Raw genomic sequence first — 21,821 nt, forward strand, 5'->3', positions numbered from 1 at the left:
AGGCGTGCTGGCTGTTGGCTCCTCTGCACCCTCCATAACCTCGGTATTTGTGACTTTGTGGGGCTGGGGGCTGCCGGTGGTATGCTTGTCTGGCGCCGGCTTGGGCCCCTGCTCGCATTCCTCGGTTGCCGGCCGTTCCAGTGGGGGGCTGTGAAGAGGGGACACTGACTGCTCCACTAACTCACCACCTCGGACACCCAAACTATCCCTGGAGCCATCCTTCCAGACTGCAGCGGTCTTCATCGTGGGGGATCCTATTGGACACCTATTTGCCTTACACTATCGGCTCTTGGCGGGTGGCGGGTCCCTGTCCTCCTTGGTCGCCGGTTGTCTTGTGTAAGCCTCACTCTTGACGACTGGGTCTCTCAACATGGGGAAAACGGACCCTAGACAGCCCAAGATAGCTTTTGAGCTCCGAAGGTCTTCCTGACAGGACGGTGCTTGCTCCGAGGGCGCAGACTCTGCTGTCAACATGGATGCCCCCTCCACTCGGGATGACTACCTCAAGGCAATCATGCTAGATGTCAGGTCAACAGTGACTGGAATTGCAACACAGCTGGATCAACTCTCAGCCCGTTTGCACTCGGTAAAGGCCTGTGTTGACGCCCACGACAACCGTTTACTCCATGTCAAGACCAGGGTGTCGGACGCCGAGGATGCTGCCACCCCGGACTGTCTGAAACTACTCCAAATGGACAAAATCTTGGTGGTCATTCGGGAGAAGAACGAGGATTTGGAGGTCCGCTCCCGTCGGAGCAATCTCCGCATCACGGGCCTCCCGGAATCCACCAACATTTCAAAGATGGAGGACTTTGTGGAACAGTTGATCAGGGAGCTCTTTGGCGATGTCCTCTCTCCGGTGTTTATTGTGGAGCGTGCTAATCGTTCCCTTGGCCCGCGTCCTGGTCCTGGGCTGCCTCCATGGCCAATCATCGCTAAAATCTTGAATTACCGCGATCGTGACGGCATACTTCGTGCTGCACGAGATAAGGGCACCATCAATCACCAGGGCAACGCACTCTCCTTCTACCCTGACTACAACCTTCACAGTCCAAGCGACCCGGCGAGAATTTCTACCTGCCAAGCGCCTTCTACAGAAGCATGAGGTCTCGTACTCCTTGGCCTACCCAGCAGAACTGAAAGTCCGACAGGGCGCTAAAACACTCTTCTTCTCTGATCCGAGGGAGGCTTTGGCATTCGCTAAGAAACTCGATAAAGATTCCCGCTCCTCCCCAACTAAATCTCAGCCTGATGGCTCTGATCGTCTCAGTGACAATGATTGAATCTGCAGACTCTGTTTTTGTCTTTAACTTCTGCCTTAAGGGATGCCTAACACCACTTAAGCCTGGCCACCCTGCTCTCTTGCAGGGGTGTACGCCTAGCCCTGCCATGCCCCCACGGGATGATTCCCTTCTCCTCAGCTGTTCTTCCCTTTCCCAGTCGTGGGGTGGTTTGGTGACTCAGCCTAATTAGGGGGTTGGAGTGGGTGCGGGGTTGGGGGGGCGTCTTTGCAAGGTACTGTTCGGTTGGGGTGTGTGGGGTTTTCTATGGGGGATTCTTGCTTCTCTATTGGGGTTGTGGCTTTATTCCGCCACTGTATGTTAGTTCTATATTGCTTCCACATGTATGGTTCTTGACACTGCATTGTGCTTCCTGCATCACTTCGCCGCAAGTCTGGTCTTCCTCACTGCATTGTGCTCTCTGATTTGTTCTGTTTACGCTCACTGGTCATATATTGTTGGTCAACATGTTGCTCCACTGGTCCATCCCTCCCCTTATAATCTGCGCCCCCTGTGGTTTGGTTCATGGGGCGCTATCACTGCCCACTGGTGCGCTCTGCCCTCTGAGCCATACCAGTCAGTCAGATGCTCGCGTGCCTCTCCCGCACTGCCCTGTTTGTGGAAATCCCCCGAGGCTGCCTCCTACCTGTGCTGCTTCCTGCCACCCTCTGACTTTTCTGTTCCTCATGTGTGCTGTGCTAGTCTGTGTAGTTTGCCGTCTGCACTGCGTTGTGCTGCACTTTGAACCGCCCCCCTTATGGCTGACATCGTATGCTGGACTTGGAAGGTCCGGGGCCTGAATGACCAGCGCAAGGCCAGACTGATTCACTCACACATACAGCGACACAAAGTAGATATATGTCTCTTACAGGAGACGCACCTGTCGCCCGGATCCGTCTCCAGACTCCAATCCCGTTATTGGGGGGAATCCCACTCCTCCACCTACTCGTCGTATGCCAGGGGAGTCTCAATTCTGATGCGTCTGGGCCTCCCTTGGCAGACCGCCCGGGTACTCCTCGATCTGGAAGGCAGATATGTGATCCTCCATGGTTTACTACTGGCTCAGCCAGTTACGATTGCCGCGGTCTACGGCCCCAACTCCGATTACCCGGAATTGTTTAATCACATCTGGCACCTCATCTCCTCCTGCGGCCCCGCGGTGGTAGTTTGGGGTGGGGATTTTAATGTCACACTATCGGCGACCTTGGATCGGTCGGGCTCCTATACGTCCCATCCGCGTGCAGCTGCAGCACTCGCGTATTTTTTAACCGATAACGCTCTTTATGATGCTTGGTGTCACTTCCGCCCCGATGCTCGTGACGGCACCTGCGTCATTGGCGCAAGGGGGTGTTGGTCACAAATTGATTTTTGGCTGACCTCGCCGGACGTTTTGTCTTGGCTCACCGATGCAGTGCACATGGCTCGCACCTTCTCCGATCATGCGCCGGTCCAGGTCCATCTCAGCCCTCCTCATTCTCTGGGACGGGCCTTCACTTGGCGTCCCCCCCCTAACGCCCTCCGGGACACTGCTTTTTGTGCAGACATCCGCACCGCGATAAACAACTATTTCGATTTAAACACGGGTTCCGTCGACTTTGCTTCCACCTTATGGGAAGGGCTTAAGGCCTTCATTCGGGGCGAATGTATTTCTAAACAGGCCAGCGTCCTCCGCTCTATTTGTACCACTCTGGCTAATCTCGAGGAGGACATTAAAGATCTGGATGCCGCCCGGGGGGCACACACCAGCCCTCAGATGCTGGAGCTACTATGCCAAAAACACACTGAATTCTCGGATGAAGCTGGCCGTCAACTGTCTTTTTTGGGCAGCGAGGGTCGGGCGCGTCGCTTTGCAGAGGGGGACTGCCCGGGGCGTACTCTTGCCAACCTTCTTCGTCCACCGCAAACTGCCTCTTATATAACAGCCCTCAGTGATGGTGGCCCGGGCAGGACTACCTCCCCGGAGGACATAAAATCCTGCTTTCTCGATTTTTATTCACAACTCTATTCTGCCGGTACTCCTCTGCCACGGGAGGATTTTGATCAATACTTTGAATCTATTGCGCTTGTCTGGCTGGAAGACTACCATCGTAAATTCCTTGATGAATCGTCTTCCAAGGAGGAAATACTGACTGCCATCAGTAGGCTACCTGGAGACACGGTCCCTGGCCTGGATGGCCTGCCAGCCTCGTTCTATAAAACGTTCGCCGATCTCCTGGAACCACATCTGGCGGCTATGTACAATGAATCTTTTGATACCGGTCTCTTCCCGCCATCCTTGCGTGAGGCGATGATAATCTTGTTTCTCAAACCCGACAAGCCTGCCGACAGTCGCGACTCCTACCGTCCCCTTTCCCTTATAAACAGATAAAATTTTGGCTAAATTGATCGCCTGCCGCCTTCTTTTACTTATGCCCACCATTGCTCCCCGATCAATCAGGTTTAATTCCTGGTAGGGAAACCTCACACAACTTTCGTACAATCTTCTCAGTTTTGCGACAAATGAATCCTAACCTACCGGCTGGGGCTTCCCTGCTGGATGCCACTAAGGCGTTCGTAACACTGGAGTGGCCCTTCTTATTTTACATCCTGCCGCATATGGGCTTCAATGAAATCTTTCTGCGTAAGGTTAAACTCTTTTACACCAATCCCTCGGCACGTCTCCGCATTAATGGTCCGGTTTCCGACCCTATTAGTATTACTCGTGGCACACGCCAGGGGAGCCCGTTATCGCTCATGCTCTTTGCCATTGCAATGGAGCCCCTGGCCGCCAGGCTTCGGCACCACCACACTCACAGGGGTATTGGTTTCTCGTCCCGCTCCCTACTCGTCTCAATGTACGAGGACGATGTTACCCTATATGTCCGCCACCCTCAAGAGAACCTCAGCCCCTTGGTCCAGGAAATCATACGCTTTGGTGGGCTTTCGGGCATCCAGGTGAACTGGAGCAAGTCTGTTCTATTCCCCTTGACGGATGCCACCGTCCCATTCCCACCTGACTTTCCGTTCTTGTGGGCTTCTGGCCCAATGCGCTATTTGGGCTTTGTTCGTGCCAGCGGTGCGCCCTCAGGCGGAGGTCGACACGGTCGAGATGCTGCTATGGGCCTGGTCTGGCCTGCGTCAGCTTTCTAGCATCCCTCGGCTCTGCCAACTCCGTGCCAATAGTGAACGACCCAGATTTCCCCTCACGACAGTCTTCCAGCATGTCTAGTCATACGACGTGGTTGCGTTTGAGGACGGTGGCGGATCTATACCCAGAGCACACTTTCTACTCACTTCCTGACTTTTCAGGGCCGCTGGACACGCTTTTATTCTATCAGCTGCGCGCCACTTGCCGGAAACTGCATCCCACATTCCCTCAGCCCCCGCAGCCCCCGCCCACCATGCCGGCTCTGGACTTCATATATACTTCCCAGTCGCCGCACAAATTAGTCACCAAACTATACGCTCACACCCTAGTGTCCAAACCCCTTTTCCTCGGATCGTGCGCAGGAGGCATGGGGTGCGGATCTTGGTATCGACATTTCGCAGGCTGCCTGGCTATATTGCTGTAATCAGACGAAAAAGCTGTCACCGAACCACCGGCTCCTTCTGATCCATTTCAAGTATTTGCACAGGCTGTACCACACTCCAGTGCAGCTCCACAGGCTCGGGCTAATTCCTGGGGACAATTGTGTGCGTTGCGCTGCTCCTGCCGCGGACTTTGCCCATTTAGCGTGGCTATGCCCTAAGGTCTCTGAGTTCTGGCAGGCGGTGTGTTCCACCATTTCTGACATCACCGGCACTGCAGTGCACCCCGATTTACCCCTGTGCATTCTCGGCTTTGTTAAATTCTGTCCTGATGCTTCTCGACGTTTGATCTCGATGCTGCTGGTCCTTCCTAGACGCAGTGTGGCCATGTGTTGGGGTCGTCGGCCTGCTCCCAAAGCCGAGAGTTGGTTGGAGGATGCCTCTCCGTGCCAGACTTTCCTATTGGAGTTTTGGAATGTAATGCCTGCCAGGTCTCGACCTGTTAACATTTGGGGCCCTCTGGTTACCTATCTCCTTTCCCGTTCTAATCCCAGTGGCGCTGCCTCTCCCGCGCTCCCCGACGGCCCTGTGTCCGCCGGCGCTGGTCAGTGACTGGGCACAGTGTTGACTATTACCAGGTGTAGTTGCTTGGGCCTATTATGTGTATTTGTATAGCGCACAACTCACCCAGAAGAGTATCCTGGAGATGAAGAAGGACCTGTATGGACCAAGACAGTTTCATGCTAGGTGTACAGTTTCTTGTGGAATTCAAGAACCGAGGAGGAGGCTCTGATGTGCAAGGACCTGGTTGTCCCAGGCTTCTGAAGAGAAGGAGGAGAAGGCATGACTGCTGGATCTGGTTTGACGTATTGGTGAGGGGGGACTGGCAAGTAGTGCTCCAGATAAGCGGAGGTGTCTGGTAGGTTTGTGGAAGTTTAGGTTGCTGTTAAGGTACATGGAGGCAATGTTGGGTAAGGGTTTGTACATGAGCAGGAGTTTTTCAAGAGTGCTCGTTGGTGGACTGGAAGCCAGTGGAACTCTTGGGATTTATGGGGCAATGGGAGTGTGAGCTGGAAGGTTGAGGACGAGCCTGGCAGCTGAGTTTTGGGTAAAGCGTTACACCAGCTGTAGGAGTTCTTGAGCTGCCCAATAGTAAGTTGTGTGTGTGATTTATTGACTATTGTGTGTAATTCTCAATGTCTTGCACATCTCTCAGTTAAGCGTAAGGCTGCTCGACCACACTTCCTCCCCCATCCCCAACAGAGCACCTTGAGATTGCTAGAGCAAGCCCCTCTCCACTCATAAGGGAACCGTTGGACTCTTTATATGGTATATAAAGGATCAGATATACCGTGCAAAGAGCCAGCTTCCTACAAAAAGGTCATTACCTTACCCCATTATCAATCAATCAATCAATCAATCAATACGGGGTTTGTTAAAGCGCGACTACTCACCCGTAAGGGTCTCAAGGCGCTGGGGGGGTCCAGGTTCCATTCCATCAAGGAGGGGATCTGTCGAAGAGCCAGGTTTTGAGGTTTCTTGCGAAGATGGGGAGCAATTTTGTCTGTCTGAGGTGGAGCGGAAGGGCGTTCCATGCTTTGACCGCGAGGAAGGAGAAGCAGAGGCATCCTGATCTGGTCTTTCTTGTGGGGGGGACCACGGCGTTGGAGAGCTGGGCTGATCGTGGGGTCCATTGGGGTGCGTGCGTCGGCTGTTCAGGTATGCTGGTCCGGTGCCGAGGAGGGCCTTGTGTGCGTGGGTGAGTATCTTGAAGGTGATTCTCGCCTCAACGGGGAGCCAGTGGAGTGTGCGCAGGTGCTGGGAGATGTGGCAATGTTTTGGCAGGTTGAGGGCCAGTCTTGCAGCGACGTTCTAGATGTTCTATAGCTTGCAGGTGTGGTTTTTGTTCATTCGGGCATACAGTGCGTTGCCGTAGTCAAATCTGCTAGTGACCAGGGCGTAAGTGGCGGTCTTTCGGTGTTCGAGGGGGATCATTTGAAGGTCTTACGAAGGTGGCAGAGGTTGTGGAAGCAGGAAAACGAGACGGAGTTGATCTGGCGGTCCATTTTGAGCTCGGAATCCAGGATGATTTCCAGGTTGCGTGCGTGGTCCGTGGGGGTTAGTGGGTTTCCGAGGGTGGGGGGCCACCAGGTGTCGCTCCAGGCGCTGGGGTTTGGGCCTATGATGAGTACTTCTGTTTTGTTGTTGTTTAGTTGTAGGCAGCTGTTTTTCATCCATTTAGCGACGGCTTCCATGCCTTCTTGAAAGATGTGTCTGGCGGTGTCGGGCTCGTTGGATAGGGAGAGGATGGGTTGGGTGTCTTAAGCTTATAACACAATGTTGAGTGCGTAGGGTTTGACGATGGGGGCGAGTGGAGCCATGTAGACGTTGAAAAGCGTTGGGCTGCGGGATAAGCCCTGGGGGACTCTTCAGGTGGTAGGTGTAGGGTCCGAGAAGGTGGGGAGGGCAGAGGGGGGGGGAAGAGTCTGACCCACTGCGTTCGGCAGGAGAGGAAGGAGCGGATCCAGTTGAGGGCATTGTCCTGGATTCCTGAGTCGTAGAGGCATTAGGGTGCGGTGAGAGACTTTGTCGAACACCGCTGAGAGGTCGAGGAGGAGGGCTACTGTTTCTCCTTTGCCCAGTAGGGTGCGGATGTCGTCTGTTGCGGTGAGGAGGGCGGTTTCCGTAATGTGGCTTTTTCTGAAGCCGGATTGGGAGGAGTCGAAGATATTGTGTTCTTCAATGAATGTGGAGAGTTGGCTGTTGATAGCTCTCGCTCGGATTTTCGCTGGGAACGGGAGCAGGGAGAGGAGTCTGTAGTTTTTGAGGTCGGTGGGGTCCACTGAGGGTTTCTTTAGGAGGGCGTTGACCTCTGCGTGTTTCTAGTCATCGGGGAATGAGGCGGTCGCCAGGGAGCGGTTGATGGTGTGGCGGAGCATGGGAGCGATGGTGTCAGCGGGTCTGTTGAAGATGTGGTGGGGGCTGGGGTCCGTGGGGGCCCCTGAATGGATTAACTTCATTGTCTTCAGTGTGTCTTCGGTGGTGAGGACTGTCCAGTTGTCAATCGCTGGTTTCCGGGTGTCGGGGGTGGTTGGTGAGGGTTTAATGTGTTGGTTGTCTTCGTCGAAGTTGTCCTAGATGCTCTTGATTTTGTGGTGGAAAAAAGTACTGAGTTTGTCGCAGAGGTCTTGTGAGGGAGGGATGTCCGTAGACTCGCTGGAGGGTTGGGCAAACTCCTTGTTGATGATAAAGAGTTCCTTGCTGTTGTGCACGTGGGTGGAGAGTGTCTTCAATTGCTTTTTTCCTCGTTTCTCTGATCAGTTGATGGTGGACGTTGGTGGCGGCTCTAAAGTTGAGGGCGTCTGTGGATTTGGTGATCCTCCAGGCCTTTTCGAAGCAGCGGCAAATGAGTCTGGACTCTCCAAGTTCGGTGGTAAACCAGGTGGCTTTCGTGGCACAGGTTTTGTTGTTTTTCTTGAGGAGGGCTATGGTGTTGGCGCTGTACGAGATCCATCTATGCAGTGTTTGGGCTGCGGTGTTGGGGTCGTCGTTTTCCACGATGGTTGAGGTGGAATTGTTCAGTGAGGAGGTTAGCTGGTCGGCGGTGATTTTGGTCCAGTTTCTTCATGGGAGCTGGTGCTGGTCGGTCCATGGGAGTTCGTAGTGTGGCTGAAGGTGATGGAGGTTCCTGTAGTGAAGAGGGGGGTCCAGGATCTGCCGAGTGCGTGGGCTTGGTCACGATCTGGCAGAGTCCTATTTTGTGGAGGTTGCCCCGGAGGAATGTGGTGTTGGGGTCCAGTTGGTTGTTGAGGTGAAAGTTGAGATCTCCCAGCAGGGTGTAGTTGGTAGATACGATGGCCTGCGGGTAGATGACGTCAGTGATTGAGTTGGAGAAGGGTCCGGAGGGTCCAGGGGGTCAGTAGATGAGGATTCCTCGGAGGGTGGTGGTGGGGCTGGCCGTATCTTGAAGTGAAGGTGTATCATCAGTTCTGTTGGTTCGTCGGGGAGTGTGCTCAGGAGGCGGCTGGATTTGTGGACGATTCCTCCTCCTGGGCGGGTGGGGCGGTTCTTCCTGGAGATCTTGTATCTTTGGGGGATGGCGATGACCGGTCCTAAGGTGGTGTTGGTCCAGGTTTCGGTGACTAACACTACATCAGGGGTGGTGATGTCGAGGAGGTACCAGATTTCGGTGGCATGTTTGTGGAGGAATCGGAGGTTGAGGAGGATTCATTGCGGGGTCTTTGGTTCGGTTGTGTTCTTGTAGGTGGGTTGTGCTGGATCCGTGTTCTTGGTGGTGCTGCAGGTGTGCCGGCAACGGTGACAGCTGAAGGGTCCCTGGGTATCGGCTAGTGATGCTACCTTGCAATTGTTGTTGCGGCCTGGGATGAGTGCGTGGAGTGCTATTGGGTCGTAGCGTTGGCGGGGCAGAGGTCCAGGGTTTCTGGTGCTGGTTGCGGTCAGATCGCGGACAGGCCTGTCTTTAGCGCGCTAGCGGCGCGGCCGCACAGTGGCCGCCAGTAAGTAGGGGTCGGGGAGGGCTGGACAGCTGGGAGGCGGGGAGGGGAGCTGGTTTGAGCCGGTCACGCTGGGGGGGGGGGCACAGGGGCAGCAGCGGCAGGGAAATAAGGGATAAAGGAGATAAAGAAAGGGGGGAAAATAAGCAGAAATAAGGCACAAAAGAGCAGAGGTGCAGAAAAGCGCAGAGAGGTGAAAAATAAAAGAGGGAGAAAAACAAGTGAAAGAGCAGAGCGAGAGGAAGGAGACAGAGGTCCACTGGACCACCAGGGATCCAGGGATGAGGCACAGGGAAACATGCAGATGGAGGAGGGCCTCGATCACCAACACTCGAGAGTGCAGGGACAGGGCAAGCTCTTAATGGTGGAGCTGCAAGGGTGGGAGAGCAATTTCACTGACAATGAGTCAGTTGTCTTGCTCGCCTGTCCCCGCAGCGGCCGCCATTAAGTAGGGGGTTGGGGGGGCTGGACAGCTGGGAGGCGGGAGCAGGGTGAGGAGCTGGATTGGGCCAGTTGCACTCGGGGGGGGGGGCAGCAGTGGCGGGGAAATAAAGGGTAAAGGAGATAAAGGAAAGGGGGGAAATAAGCAGAAATAAGGCAGAAAAGAGCAGAGATGCAGAAAGGTGAAAGCAGAGCAAGAGGAAGGAGACAGAGGTCCACTGGACCACCAGGGATGAGGCGCATGGAAACCTGCGGGTGGAGGAGGGCCTCGATCACCAACAATCGAGAGGGCAGGGGCAGGCCTCACTTAATGGTGGAGCTGCGAGGGTGGGAGAGCAATCTTGCAGACAATTAGTGGTCATTATAAACTTAAGGTATTTTCTGTGACATTTGTTGATGGGGATATGGAAGTAGACTTCCTTTAATAACTATTTACTATGTAATCGCCCATTTCTTGCATTTGGATACTTGCTGTCACTTTGAATTTGTGAGTCTTAAAGACCTTATTTAGAACTCTCAGATCAAAGATCCGCCTTAAGGTTAGGTCTTTCTTTGGTATAACTAAGTATACTGAATGAATTCATTGGTTGTATTCGTCTATTAGTACTGCTTATACTGCTCACTATTTTAAACCATGCCTCTATTACTTATTACAAAGGCTTGAGCTATTCCAATTTGTACCTTTGTCTCTTTGAGGTGATTCTGGGTAGTCTATTTCCTAGTTCTGGAGAATACCTTCATTGTACCACTTTTAGTACCCATTTCTCTGAGGTTATCTTATCCCATCTCCTTAGGGCCTTCCCCAGTATGCCCCAAACAGGGTTTGGGTGTTGCAGGCAGTTTTTGTGCGAGTCATTTTATTGCTTGGTCAAATTGGTTAATTGGTCAAATTCTTAGACCAAACAGAATGTTATCATTACATGCACCCAAGTTATTAGAGAACAATACTTTCTAGTTGAAGAGGACAGTAAATGGACTAAACAGAGAGAGAAAGCAATTGACTGGCATGCAAGTGAATCCACTTTGACTTGATGTACCATTTATTAAAGGGCCTTTTATTGCATCTTCTGCTTTCAGGAAATTTGTCAAATGTTCTTGCTGTCTAAATCGGAAACAATGAAATTAGATACTACGATAATAAGACAGCGTTGCCACCAACAGCACACTTACCTTGTGAATCCACTCATACTCTCCAAACTTGGAATCAAATGTTCCTTTCTGTAGTGACCTTAACTTCAAGGTAAAACGAGGTCCAAGCTCCTGCATTCCAACTTTCTTGTCACTCTTAAAGATATATCTTGAAAATGATTCAATACATTGAGTTAGACAAATCTCAGAAGTGCGGTTAGAAAATAAACATACTATATAAAACCATTAAGGAACAAACCTACCTGTGGAATCTAAAAAATATATAGTCTCTCTGGTTGTGAAATGTGGCTACTTGTCGTCCGGTGAATTGAGGATCATGTGGAAAAAGTGAAGCAAACATACGTCCAATGGTGTGACCTAGACGGGTTGTAAAGTTGTTTAATATCACCTCCGGCTGGTGTTCCGTTGGTGTTTTTCCTTTTCTCTGAAATAAAGGATAGGCATATTACAATTATTTACAAAATATCTATAAGATCCACAATCAAGTTATGCAGATATGCACACAAACACACTAGAGCGGTCATGTAGAAACATAAGGCACAAAGGAATCTCATTCCCAAAAAACAAGAACATTCATTCCATGCTTAGTAAATGTAGACAGTTGTCACACAATAAAACGTTGTAACACTGGCATCAACAAAGCAAAGGTACATATCTTAAGCATGAGTATACAAAACATGAATAAAGGCGGTATATAGATGCCAGATATATAGATCTATTCTAGGAGTGCATGGAGAAGATAACCAGTTAAACACAGCAGTGGCTTGTGCCTTAGGGCGCCGGAGCGCCGCCTTTCTGTAGTGCAAGCATGTTTTTTAAAATGTATTATTAATCTTTCTTACAGTATTACTTTTGACCTGGCTGGATGGCCCGAGTTTTATGGTGAGACTGCCAGGCACTGACCGACCAGTCATGTGAATTTGCGCATGCATCAAATCTCGATTGCGGGGTGACGTCATAACGCAGGGTTTACCTCTTTACAGCCAGTGTTTCCCATGAGAAGAACTGGATCCTATGTTTTGCTCAGAACCGATGAAACATAAGCCTGGTCGGGCGCTGCAATCTGAAGCCCTGCGTGCTATAACCCATGTCACGCATGGGCAGGCACTCCACTGTTAGATTAGAATACCACATAGCCCCCACCCTTTACAGCAGTCTTTCTTTACGGCAGTCTGTCTACACTTAAAAAAAAAACTGACTGCCTGCCACTGTGATTGACGCAACGTATTGCAAGACAGCCCTAGAGTGAAGTCGTTCTGGTTTATAAAGAGTCAAAGGCACAAATAGTGCTTTTTGCGCGGTTGGCGCTTCCTACTATCTCACAATTTAGTTCCAAAACTTCATGCATTTAAATAATAGCACAGCAAAACTACATTTTTAATTCACTCAAAATAACTGAGGAGGCAGCAAAGCCCCATTTCACTCGCATACAAGGTTTTTCAGTCACCACTCTCCTCGGATCTAAAAGCCTTGTATATTAATGTTTTTAGATGGTTTTTCTGTGGCCTGTGTAGTCTCTCTCTTCTCTACAAGCAATAAATCTAATGGCCTTTGTGACTTGTGCACAGATGAAATATTGCACTTGCTGACAGTGGCTTTAATAGACAGCAGCTGTTGAGCTCAGAGTATTGTGGTCGTATAGTACCCGATTCCGTACATTGTCTGCCACTGTGTTTGAGAGACTAGGCGCACTGTGTTGTGAAAATATGTTGTTAGAACTTCGGCTTTTTTAAAACCATGTCACTGTTCCAATAGGTATTTATTCCCAACTCTTCATAATGTGCGCTCCTCTTGGAGGAAAAAGTGTGGGAGTGCAAAGCGTAGAAGCACATAGTTCTCAGTGCGCTATTTTCTTTTATAGTTACAATGACATTTGTAACAGATGCATTTTAGACCTCAGATTTGCATCTCTGCCCGAAAGAGCTCTGGTGAATTGCAGGTTCTTTTTGAATTTGAGTGTTAGTATGGATAGCTGCTTGATAAACTATTTGTGGCCGATATTTTAAATTGCAACAGTTCTATTGTAGCTTGCAGCCACAGTAAAAGAAAGCAGGAAGAAATTAAATTAGTCTGTGGACCTAATAATAAGGTAGTTCAGTGAAATAGTGTGTTTACTGTATAGAACTGTGTGCAGTCCATAGCAATGCCAGCAGACTGTACTCAACCTTTACACCTTTCTTAAATTTTTTGATAGAGACATTTTACTCTCTTTATTGATAACGAATGTATTATATTCTCAGCAGCACTGTCTGCGCCATGAGCATGTAGAGGTGATGTAATTTGTTTGCTGTGCCATCATGCAATTTCTTTGTAACAGAGCAGTAGCACTTCTGAGCGAGCTTGAAAGAATGTGTAGATGTTTTACCAATGGACTTCCATCGTGAGATCTGAATAACCTTTGACTTGGTCACTCTACTCCCTTCCACATAGAATCTCCACCATACCATATGACTGAGAACCTGCTTCAAAGGGACTGGATGGTATGTATGGAGGAAAGATCCTTTTAACCCCTTCTGTGCGGGGTATATTCCCCCGCTGTGCTGGGGGGCGGGGGCGCCCACAGTGCCCCGGTGCTCATGACGAGCTCAGCTCGTCATGAGGCACAGTGCTTGTGTGCTTATGACGAGCTGAGCTTGTCATGACCACACCCGTTCCCGTGGAACGCTCAGCACAGCAGGAGAATTATCCCCGCGTGTGAGCGTTCCACGGCTCATGGCGAGCTTAGCTCGTCATAAGCACCGTGCCTCATGACGAGCCGAGCTCGTCGTGAGCATGGAAAAGGTTAAAAATCGATAGGCTGTGGGTGACTTTGCGTACCCTGTTTTTCTTTACTGCCTGGAATAAAGATTGCAGTAACATACTTTTATAGGAAATTACTTTCCAAAGTTCATGGTTTTGCCTCCATTTTGTGATACTTTTGTTAGGGAGTTTCAAGACCCCCTAGTTAAGGTAAAGCTTATTGACATAACTCAAAGGAGCCTGTTGAGAACCAGTTTAAAAAAAAAAATTTATGTTTAGTTGTGTAGTGTAAAACGTGATGTAAATGTCAGATTTTGGCCTGACCGTTTTCAAATATTATCAGGGCAGAACTACACCTACCTCCAAACATTCTACAAGGTCTTTAGGCTCGCTCCCTCCGCTAGTTTACTTGTTCCAGTTTGAGGAAAGAATTTATGCCTCTCACCACTTTCAAAGTTCACCAGTCGCCACTGGTTAAACATTCATGAAATTGCTTTACCAGGTAAAAGCATGGTATAACAATGAAAGTAATTGGTCATGGTGAAGCTCTTCATATGCACAAACCCACTGCACATTAAGTGAAGGTGGGACTATCGTTATGTGATGGGAGGCTGTAGCTGGAATTTAATAATTGGGACAAACACACATCTCTTAACTTCAAGGACGCTTACAAATGGTTTGCAAAACATATCTAGTCACGTTAAACTGTCCTAAGTAATGGTGACTGTGTGAAGGAATAGCAGACAACTCCACTTTCACATGGTATATAGGGAAGCAAAGATGTGTTGTGGAAAAATGCTTTGCAGTGAAAGAAAATGGTTTAATGTTTTTAAATTTCATTATTTTTCTTTCTGCTACTATCGTATGTTTGGGGTTAATTACCCAATTTTTCACTGCCCATTATGAACACAAGGGCCTGTTTTTGGGAATACCATCTACATTGATTTATTTCAAACATCAGATAGTTTTAAGTTCATCATCATTAAATCTTTATTCGATTTTGGGAGAAAAAAAAATCAAAGCATTACAATACATCACATGCATCAAACTACTTAATAACGAACATTGCATCATAAAATGTTTTACAAAATAAAGTGTGTGCTGTTCCCCCCACTGATTTCCTACACCTTACTACCTCTTTAAAAAGGGAACATACTCTGAAGTAAACATCAGGGCTGCCTAAAAGCTGTAGTTCCGGCAAATATTTTAAAATTGCCTTTAAAGAGTAGAAAAAAGAATCTAAACAGTTCGCAAAAACAAACATACAATGCACCAGGGATTGTTCAGACAAACCATCACATGGGCATGCCTTTGCAAAACCACCAAAAGTACTTTGATCCTCTGAGAAACACAAAATACGTCACACCACACCAACCCTAAAGCAGAAAAGTTATCTTTCCCAACGTGCAAGTTCTAAAGTTTAACCCCTTGGCCGCGGCGGAATCACCGCCGCTAGGGGGGGAGGAGGGCGGCGCTGCGCCGCCATGCCATGCTCGTGACGGAACCACTCCGTCACGAGCTGCGGTGGCGCTGTGCTTGTGACGGAATCGTTCCGTCACAGCCCCGCCCGCCTAATAGAACGCTCAGCGCAGGCGCGAAATCAGCACCGCGCAGGCGCGGCGGCCGGGCCGTGACGGAACCATTCCGTCACCAGCACAGCACCACCGTGGCTCGTGACGGAATGGTTCCGTCACAAGCATGCAAGGGGTTAATACAGCACGGGCTCAACAGGTACTAGTGTCAACAGCTAATCTCTAATGTAGCTTTGCTAGATTCGGTATGCAATCTCGGAGACCGGCAGAATTCTTGAAAACGGAGCTTAAGTTCCTGCTTGTGACTTCTTGTTAGGTGATTCAAACATGTTGGTCAAACCTAATTCATTAAGGGTATTTTAAGCATAACATAACCCAACAAAGGTTTCAACAGGCTATAAATTGATAAAGTCCAGTATAGCGTCCCAATTCAAACTGGCCTCACTATTAGCCCAAATACTAACCTCTAACAGAAGTGGGACCAGCGTAACTTTCTCGAAGATATACTGTAGGCTTAGCTCGGAGTGAATAACAAAATGAGAACTGATTGGAGGGAGGTGGAGGAGTGGTCTACTTATACAGTTTTCCTCTCTCTGCAGAAAAGTAACATTCTGATAGCGCCCAACACCTGCACCATACAGAGCTGCTTTAATGGACTGGGAAGTATATATATTCAAGTGGGGAGAGATGGTTTCTCTACCTCCAATCTGGGTGATATTAAATATTGCTGCTGCTGACCTTCATGCATGAGGTTCTAACATGTAACTGGAAAGAACCTGAGAAGTTGAAAACAACTCGCAGGTAACAGATATTATTAACACTAAGGGATTGACCGCTGACCAATAATTTAGGAACATTTCTACTTCCTGGGCCACAATCCCTAATATGAGACTTTCCAAAATTGGTAATTAAGTATAATTTAGTCATAAAAGTCACAAAGGACTCCACCAATATGTGAAGTGCTCTCAAGGACCATGCCATAAGTACTACGTCATCTGCATAGAGTAGCAATGAGACAAGCAAGTTCCCCATCTTCGGGATAACAATGGCTTGGCAGTTCGGTCTGGACTGTTCCCATGAGGCACAGGGTAAAGACTGATTTGCATATGGCTGGATCTAAACTGGGTGGCATGGTGAGCAAAAGAACAATGGATTGAACCCAGATCTCATGACTGGGGGTGAATGTATGATTTATTTAGCATTCCGTCCATCATTTGTTTGAGTAGCACTAACCAACAAGCATTGGAAATGCAATAGGTCTCGCACCATTAGAGTTAGTGCTTTTAGAATTGTTTATGGGTTTTTTTTGTAAATGTTTAGCATTTTTGTTTCCTGTAGCCAATGCTAAAGAATTACAAATAAAACAAGGCAGAAGCGCTTAAGAAAAAGAGGGGCTTGTGGCATCAGCGCCGGCGCTCTACCTTCATCTCACCATGTCTCAACCTCCTGCTCTGCAGGTAAATGTATCAAAGGTATGGGAGCAAGAAAGAGGTGCTGGTTTACATACACACCAACTTTGGGACATTGAATTGACAGATAAACTAGAAAGCATGAGACGGGACAGGAAGACTTCTACTTAGACACTTAGAAGCAAACACACACCCACTGGTATTACATATTCAGAGTACGATATAGGACCCATATCCAAGCCAAAAATCAAGAGATTATGAACCAGGCAGAGCCTGTGAAACTCGTTTTGAAGACTATAATAGCAATGCCAGTGAGAATTCCGAGGGCACCCATGAAGTAAATAAACAAGCATCCAGCTGCAGGAATGGGTTACATACAGAGAGCCATCAAGGAACCTGGTGAAACTAACAGGCACATGACTTATTCATTATCTAAGCATCTCTGCGGCCAGTAACAACTCCAAGTGAAAAGCCATTATCCCATCACTGCTAATCCCATCGGCCTTCATGGTCATTTTCTAACGATTATCTTGGGTTTCACTGCATATTTAGCCACTGATCTGAGTCGTAATCTGGATCCCCAAACACTGGACTACCTGGGTCTTGGCTGTCTACAAATTGTCTACAGTATCTATGACCCCCTGCTATGATCTGCACGTGCATCTCACATGCCAGCTAGTTAGCCCTTTAATACTCTAAAAGTGCAGGCAAGGCACACATACGACAGCGTAATCTGTGCAAAGTACATAAGTGATCCAAACGCTGCTTCCCACGCATCAGTTTAGAAATATTAGGAGCATTACGTTTCAAGCATCCTGGAATAAAACTGATCGGCAGACATATTTAACTTCCAAAAGTCAGGGTGTATTTTCAGGTCAAGTTAGGTTTTGCCATCCGGAGCCTATACATCACGTTATGTACATACAATAACAGCCTCACTACTTGTCTGCCTCGTTTAACTGTTAAGACACCATTTCCTTCAAAAGCCACAGGGCAGTAGCAGAGGTTAGAAAGGAACGCCCCTATAACACTCAATAAATGTTCCCTTTGGAGATTCAAAACAAGGAGAACAATAACACTCAATTGTTGTCCCTTTGGGAGATTCAAAACAAGTAAAAAGGAGGGCGCATAAATAAGAAATACACTGGCTTGAGGATATTTTTATTTGTTCAAACAAGCGAGGTGTGATGTGGAGTGTTGCTGTTGAGTGATCATGGGAGTTTGAGGATAGGCTTGTGGGAAAGAGTCTCAGTGTTCAACTTATTAGCAGCACACGGGTACAACTCATAACGTGTATCTAAAGTCACTAACAATCGGACGCAACAAGTGAAGTAGATTATATACATATGTACACAGTACTATTACTGACTGAATTCGGTGAAGGAAAGGTTTCATGTTTACGAGGATTCCTTCAGGTCCAGCAAGCATGCTTGGCATATGCTCAGGTCACGCTCCCCAAAACTAAGCCACTCTAGGTTCACGCAAGTGTCATTTCTAGGTGCGGAGGAGCGGCTACCAGGGACAGGGTTGCATGCTTTTGGTGACTGTCACCACCAAAGTACTATGAGGCAGACCACAACCGCACGCTGCGACCATGTACCAATACGCCAGAAAAATGACGACACACCGCAAGTTTATGGAAATATGGATGGGGCAGACCTTGCGTGGGATAGACACAAACACGCGATTAGATGCGAGGCACGTTCACTGGAGCACCCCCATCACAGTGAACGGAAGTACATGTACTTAACGTCTTCCCATACCTATGGAGCAGCGTTACAAAAGCAGGTTTGTTTAACCTACGTACTGTTCAGTTTCCAGCGCTTTACCCAAGTGCCACTCACTGACAAGCCCCAACGCCATTATGAAAATACGTTTATACCTGCATAGGATTTTACAACCCTGAATCAAAGGCCGCATAAGAAATAGAGAATAACATGTTATTCAATAAATAAAATACTAACTGCAAATAAATCCAGCTGACTGAACTCTAAGCATCGACAGAGCGCTAATGATGTTTTGAATGGGAGGGTCAGCAACCCAGAGATATCTTAAGGTCCGGGACACTTCTGGAAAATCTCAGCCCAGCTGAATCAAACAAAAGGCGGAATCCGAGGAAACGTCCTGAACAGCAGGCTGCGCAATATCCTGTTCAGTCCTTGCATTCAGCCCGACTCGAAGCTCTTTAACCCCGTCACCCTGAGCTAGGAAGGGGGGCGCAGGAGAAACACTGCACCGACCAGAGTACCAACAACTTATGCTCATGATAGGCGGGCTGGGTTCAGTTCACTGCCTCTGTCCGACCTACACAAGAAAGCATGGCTGACATTCTACACAACGTTTGACTAAGACCACTCGGTGTGGGAGTGTTGGTTGCAAACGGATTACTGGTCCGAAACCTCTCTGGGATGTTCAGTGAGGGGAATGCCCGTTCTGAAGCATGTGGTGCATCTGCAAGTCCTGAGTTCGAATCCTGACGAGGCTGGCTGCCATTCTCCTGAGTCGATTACTATTAAGCTGGTTAACAGTAACATATGATTTACAGCGTATAGAAACAGCAGGACTGGACTGCTGTGTGAGGCGATACATTAAATGAAATTGTAGTTTTACATAACCATTAGTAGACGGACGGAGAGTGGTGTTAGCTAACCCCTGACACTGTCAACGTTTCAGATCCGGCGATGGAATTCAGACCGTGTACTTATGCTAAAGGCTTGTGAAGACCGCTTTTGAACACAAGAACATCGCCAAAAGAAACAAGACGGAGGGAAGAGAGGGGAGGGGGGAGGAGAAATGCGACACGGCGGGAAGGGGCAGGCAGGATGACTCAGGGGAGGGGGCGGAGCGGGGCAGAGCGGCATGTGGGTGTGAAGAAGCCGGGCCTTTGAAGTGAAGCTAAGCTTCACTTCAAAGGTGTCGGAGGAATGCGGGCGGCTGTGCACGCGCTTTTAAGCTCAATGCACATGCGCATTGAGCTTAAAAGTCACGGGCACTGCAAGGAATCGCCACGATTCCTTGCAAGTTAGATAAAGAGTCGATGAGCCCCTATAGTCTCGCTTGCTCGATGCGCATGCGCATCGACAGGCGAGACCTAAAAAGGAGCTCAGGTTATAAATGTAGATGATAAACAACAGCGGGGGCAAAATACAACCCTGACGCACTCCTCCAGTTAATGGGAAGATGCCAGAATTTTTTACTGCCGGACCAAATTAGACTTTAGCAGCTACATTCTCATGGAGGATATGAAAAAAAAATTAAAAGTGCAACCTCAACCCCCAGATCCAACAGCATCAGTCAGAATGTAGTCTGATTAATCAAACCAAGTGCTGTTGAGAGGTCCATGAAGGCCAGGTACAGTGGGCAGTGCCTGGCTATGGTATACTTGTCAACAATCAAGTGCAAGTTTAGGCACTGTACCCAGCCCGTTAGAAACCCATACCGATTGGTTAACAGAGTATTTTGTTTACCCAAAGTCTCAAACTCACCCTGCACAGGTTCTTAACAAGGCTGTTGATAAAGGAGATAGGGCGATAACATTTGGCGGACATACGATCAAAATGGGGACTATGGTTGAAAGGGCCTACGAGTGTGGGATCCTGCTGCCCAGTTAATTGCTGAATATATTCGTGAGGAGGGGTCCCCACAGGTCAATATTACATTTTATGAGGTCCACATGGACACCGTCCAGCCCTGAGGCTTTGCCCGATGGCCTCTGGCACTTCCAATATGTTAACAGACAGATTAGGTGGGCTATTCAATGTTTATCGAAGTAGCACTCCTTGGTTCTTCCCTTCAGCTAACTGACCGATGTCTCTGAAATGCCTAACCCATTTCGAGCTCGGTACACAAACTCAAGCAGGAGTTGTCATGGACCCTAATCCTTTTGAGTCAATGGTATGAAGTGCACACCTGTGTTTCTCATTCTTAATATGCTTAATTCCTCAAAATGCGTGCATCCTGGAATCACGGTCTGCCCTACGGCCGCGTGAATATGAAAATCCTGTTATTTGAGAACCCAATCGCTCCCTCCAGAAGCACTGTTGCTTGGCATGAACCATTTGCCACACTTCTTATTCGTTTTACGTCTTTTTATTCAAGATATTCCAATGTTTTTAAAGGTTCAATCCATTTCATCACATGAAATCCTTTCAATGTATAACAAGTCTGATGCTGAAGGTATGCCCGTCCAGGACTTTTCACGACAGCAGGACCAATACATGTTACATCCTCAGTAGTATTATTAATTCCCAATGCATTTCGAGCGTCATCTTCGCTCTTCGTCAGGGGTTAACTACAAAATAAACAATGACTTTAATCTAAAGGTTACAACTTTTAAAACAAACAATTGACATTGTACTTGTTGCATCCTGCTCACCATTTCAGTATCTTCAAATATGCTTCCCTCAGTGCTTTCCCGCTAAATATCCAACATATTATAAAAGCCTACTGCTCTGCTGTCCCAGCCACTGCTCAATTGGACTATTTAACCCGCTACGTGAAATTGTTTCACCCGCTGTTTGGATTCGCAGTTAGCCTTACATTAAACCAAAGCCCGTTAGACCCCCTCACATACCTGTGGTGCGTGACCGGTTCGTACTCCTCATTTTTCAAAAAGCCTTCTCCGGGCTTACTCTCAGCTGTTACCATTTATGCAAGCTCACTCGCCCCTCCCATCTATCCTCATGCCTCCTATACTGCGAGCCCCACAATGCTCTACTTTGGTGAACCAAAACCATTGTCCCACAAAAGACTAATCCTTTTGGCCATATAACCTGACACATATCAATTCTTGGAGAACGCTGTACTTTCTAAGAGTTCCTAATCCATTTTATACAGTGTCTCCTTCATTAACTTTAGGGTTCTTTTGCAAAACTTTCAGGCTTTGTAGACCTCAATAGTTTCTTTTGGTTTGGCTGAGAGAGCCTTGCTTAACCGGCGATTAGCAGCAGAGCAATGCCTCTTGAATCATCCACAGCACTCCTGAGCACACGAATTAAGCTTCATCAAACTACTCTGGATGCATGACCATAGATCTTTGTAATGGGCTAACATGACTTCCCTACTCAATTCTACAGACAGTTCAAAAAAATGTCCAGATGATTGCTCGAAAGCAAGCCAAAGGTAGTCCCTGGCCTTAGGCCATCATTAAAATGCTGCGTAAAGGGGAATGACCTAGCAGGGGTTTTTGCCCTAAGCAGTAGAAAGTGCCCTATCACACTTAAAGCATTACGCCCCCCCCCCCCCCAAATC

The 21,821-nt window shown here is 48.4% G+C and overlaps 1 protein-coding gene across 2 annotated transcripts in view; it reads right to left on the reverse strand.

The window, feature by feature from the left end:
* Nucleotides 1–21,821, reverse strand: part of RPF1 (ribosome production factor 1 homolog) — a 155,512-nt gene that overhangs the window by 4,860 nt on the left and 128,831 nt on the right. For both annotated transcript variants that reach the window (XM_078644716.1, XM_078644725.1), the window contains exons 7-8: nt 11,134–11,315; nt 10,913–11,039 (exon numbers count right to left, since the gene is read on the reverse strand). In XM_078644716.1, coding sequence (XP_078500842.1) covers nt 10,913–11,039; nt 11,134–11,315 — 309 coding nt within the window. The remainder of the gene's footprint in view (nt 1–10,912; nt 11,040–11,133; nt 11,316–21,821) is intronic.

Source organism: Lissotriton helveticus, chromosome 1_1, assembly GCF_964261635.1.
Source record: "Lissotriton helveticus chromosome 1_1, aLisHel1.1, whole genome shotgun sequence".
In the NCBI taxonomy this organism is placed as follows: domain Eukaryota; kingdom Metazoa; phylum Chordata; class Amphibia; order Caudata; family Salamandridae; genus Lissotriton; species Lissotriton helveticus.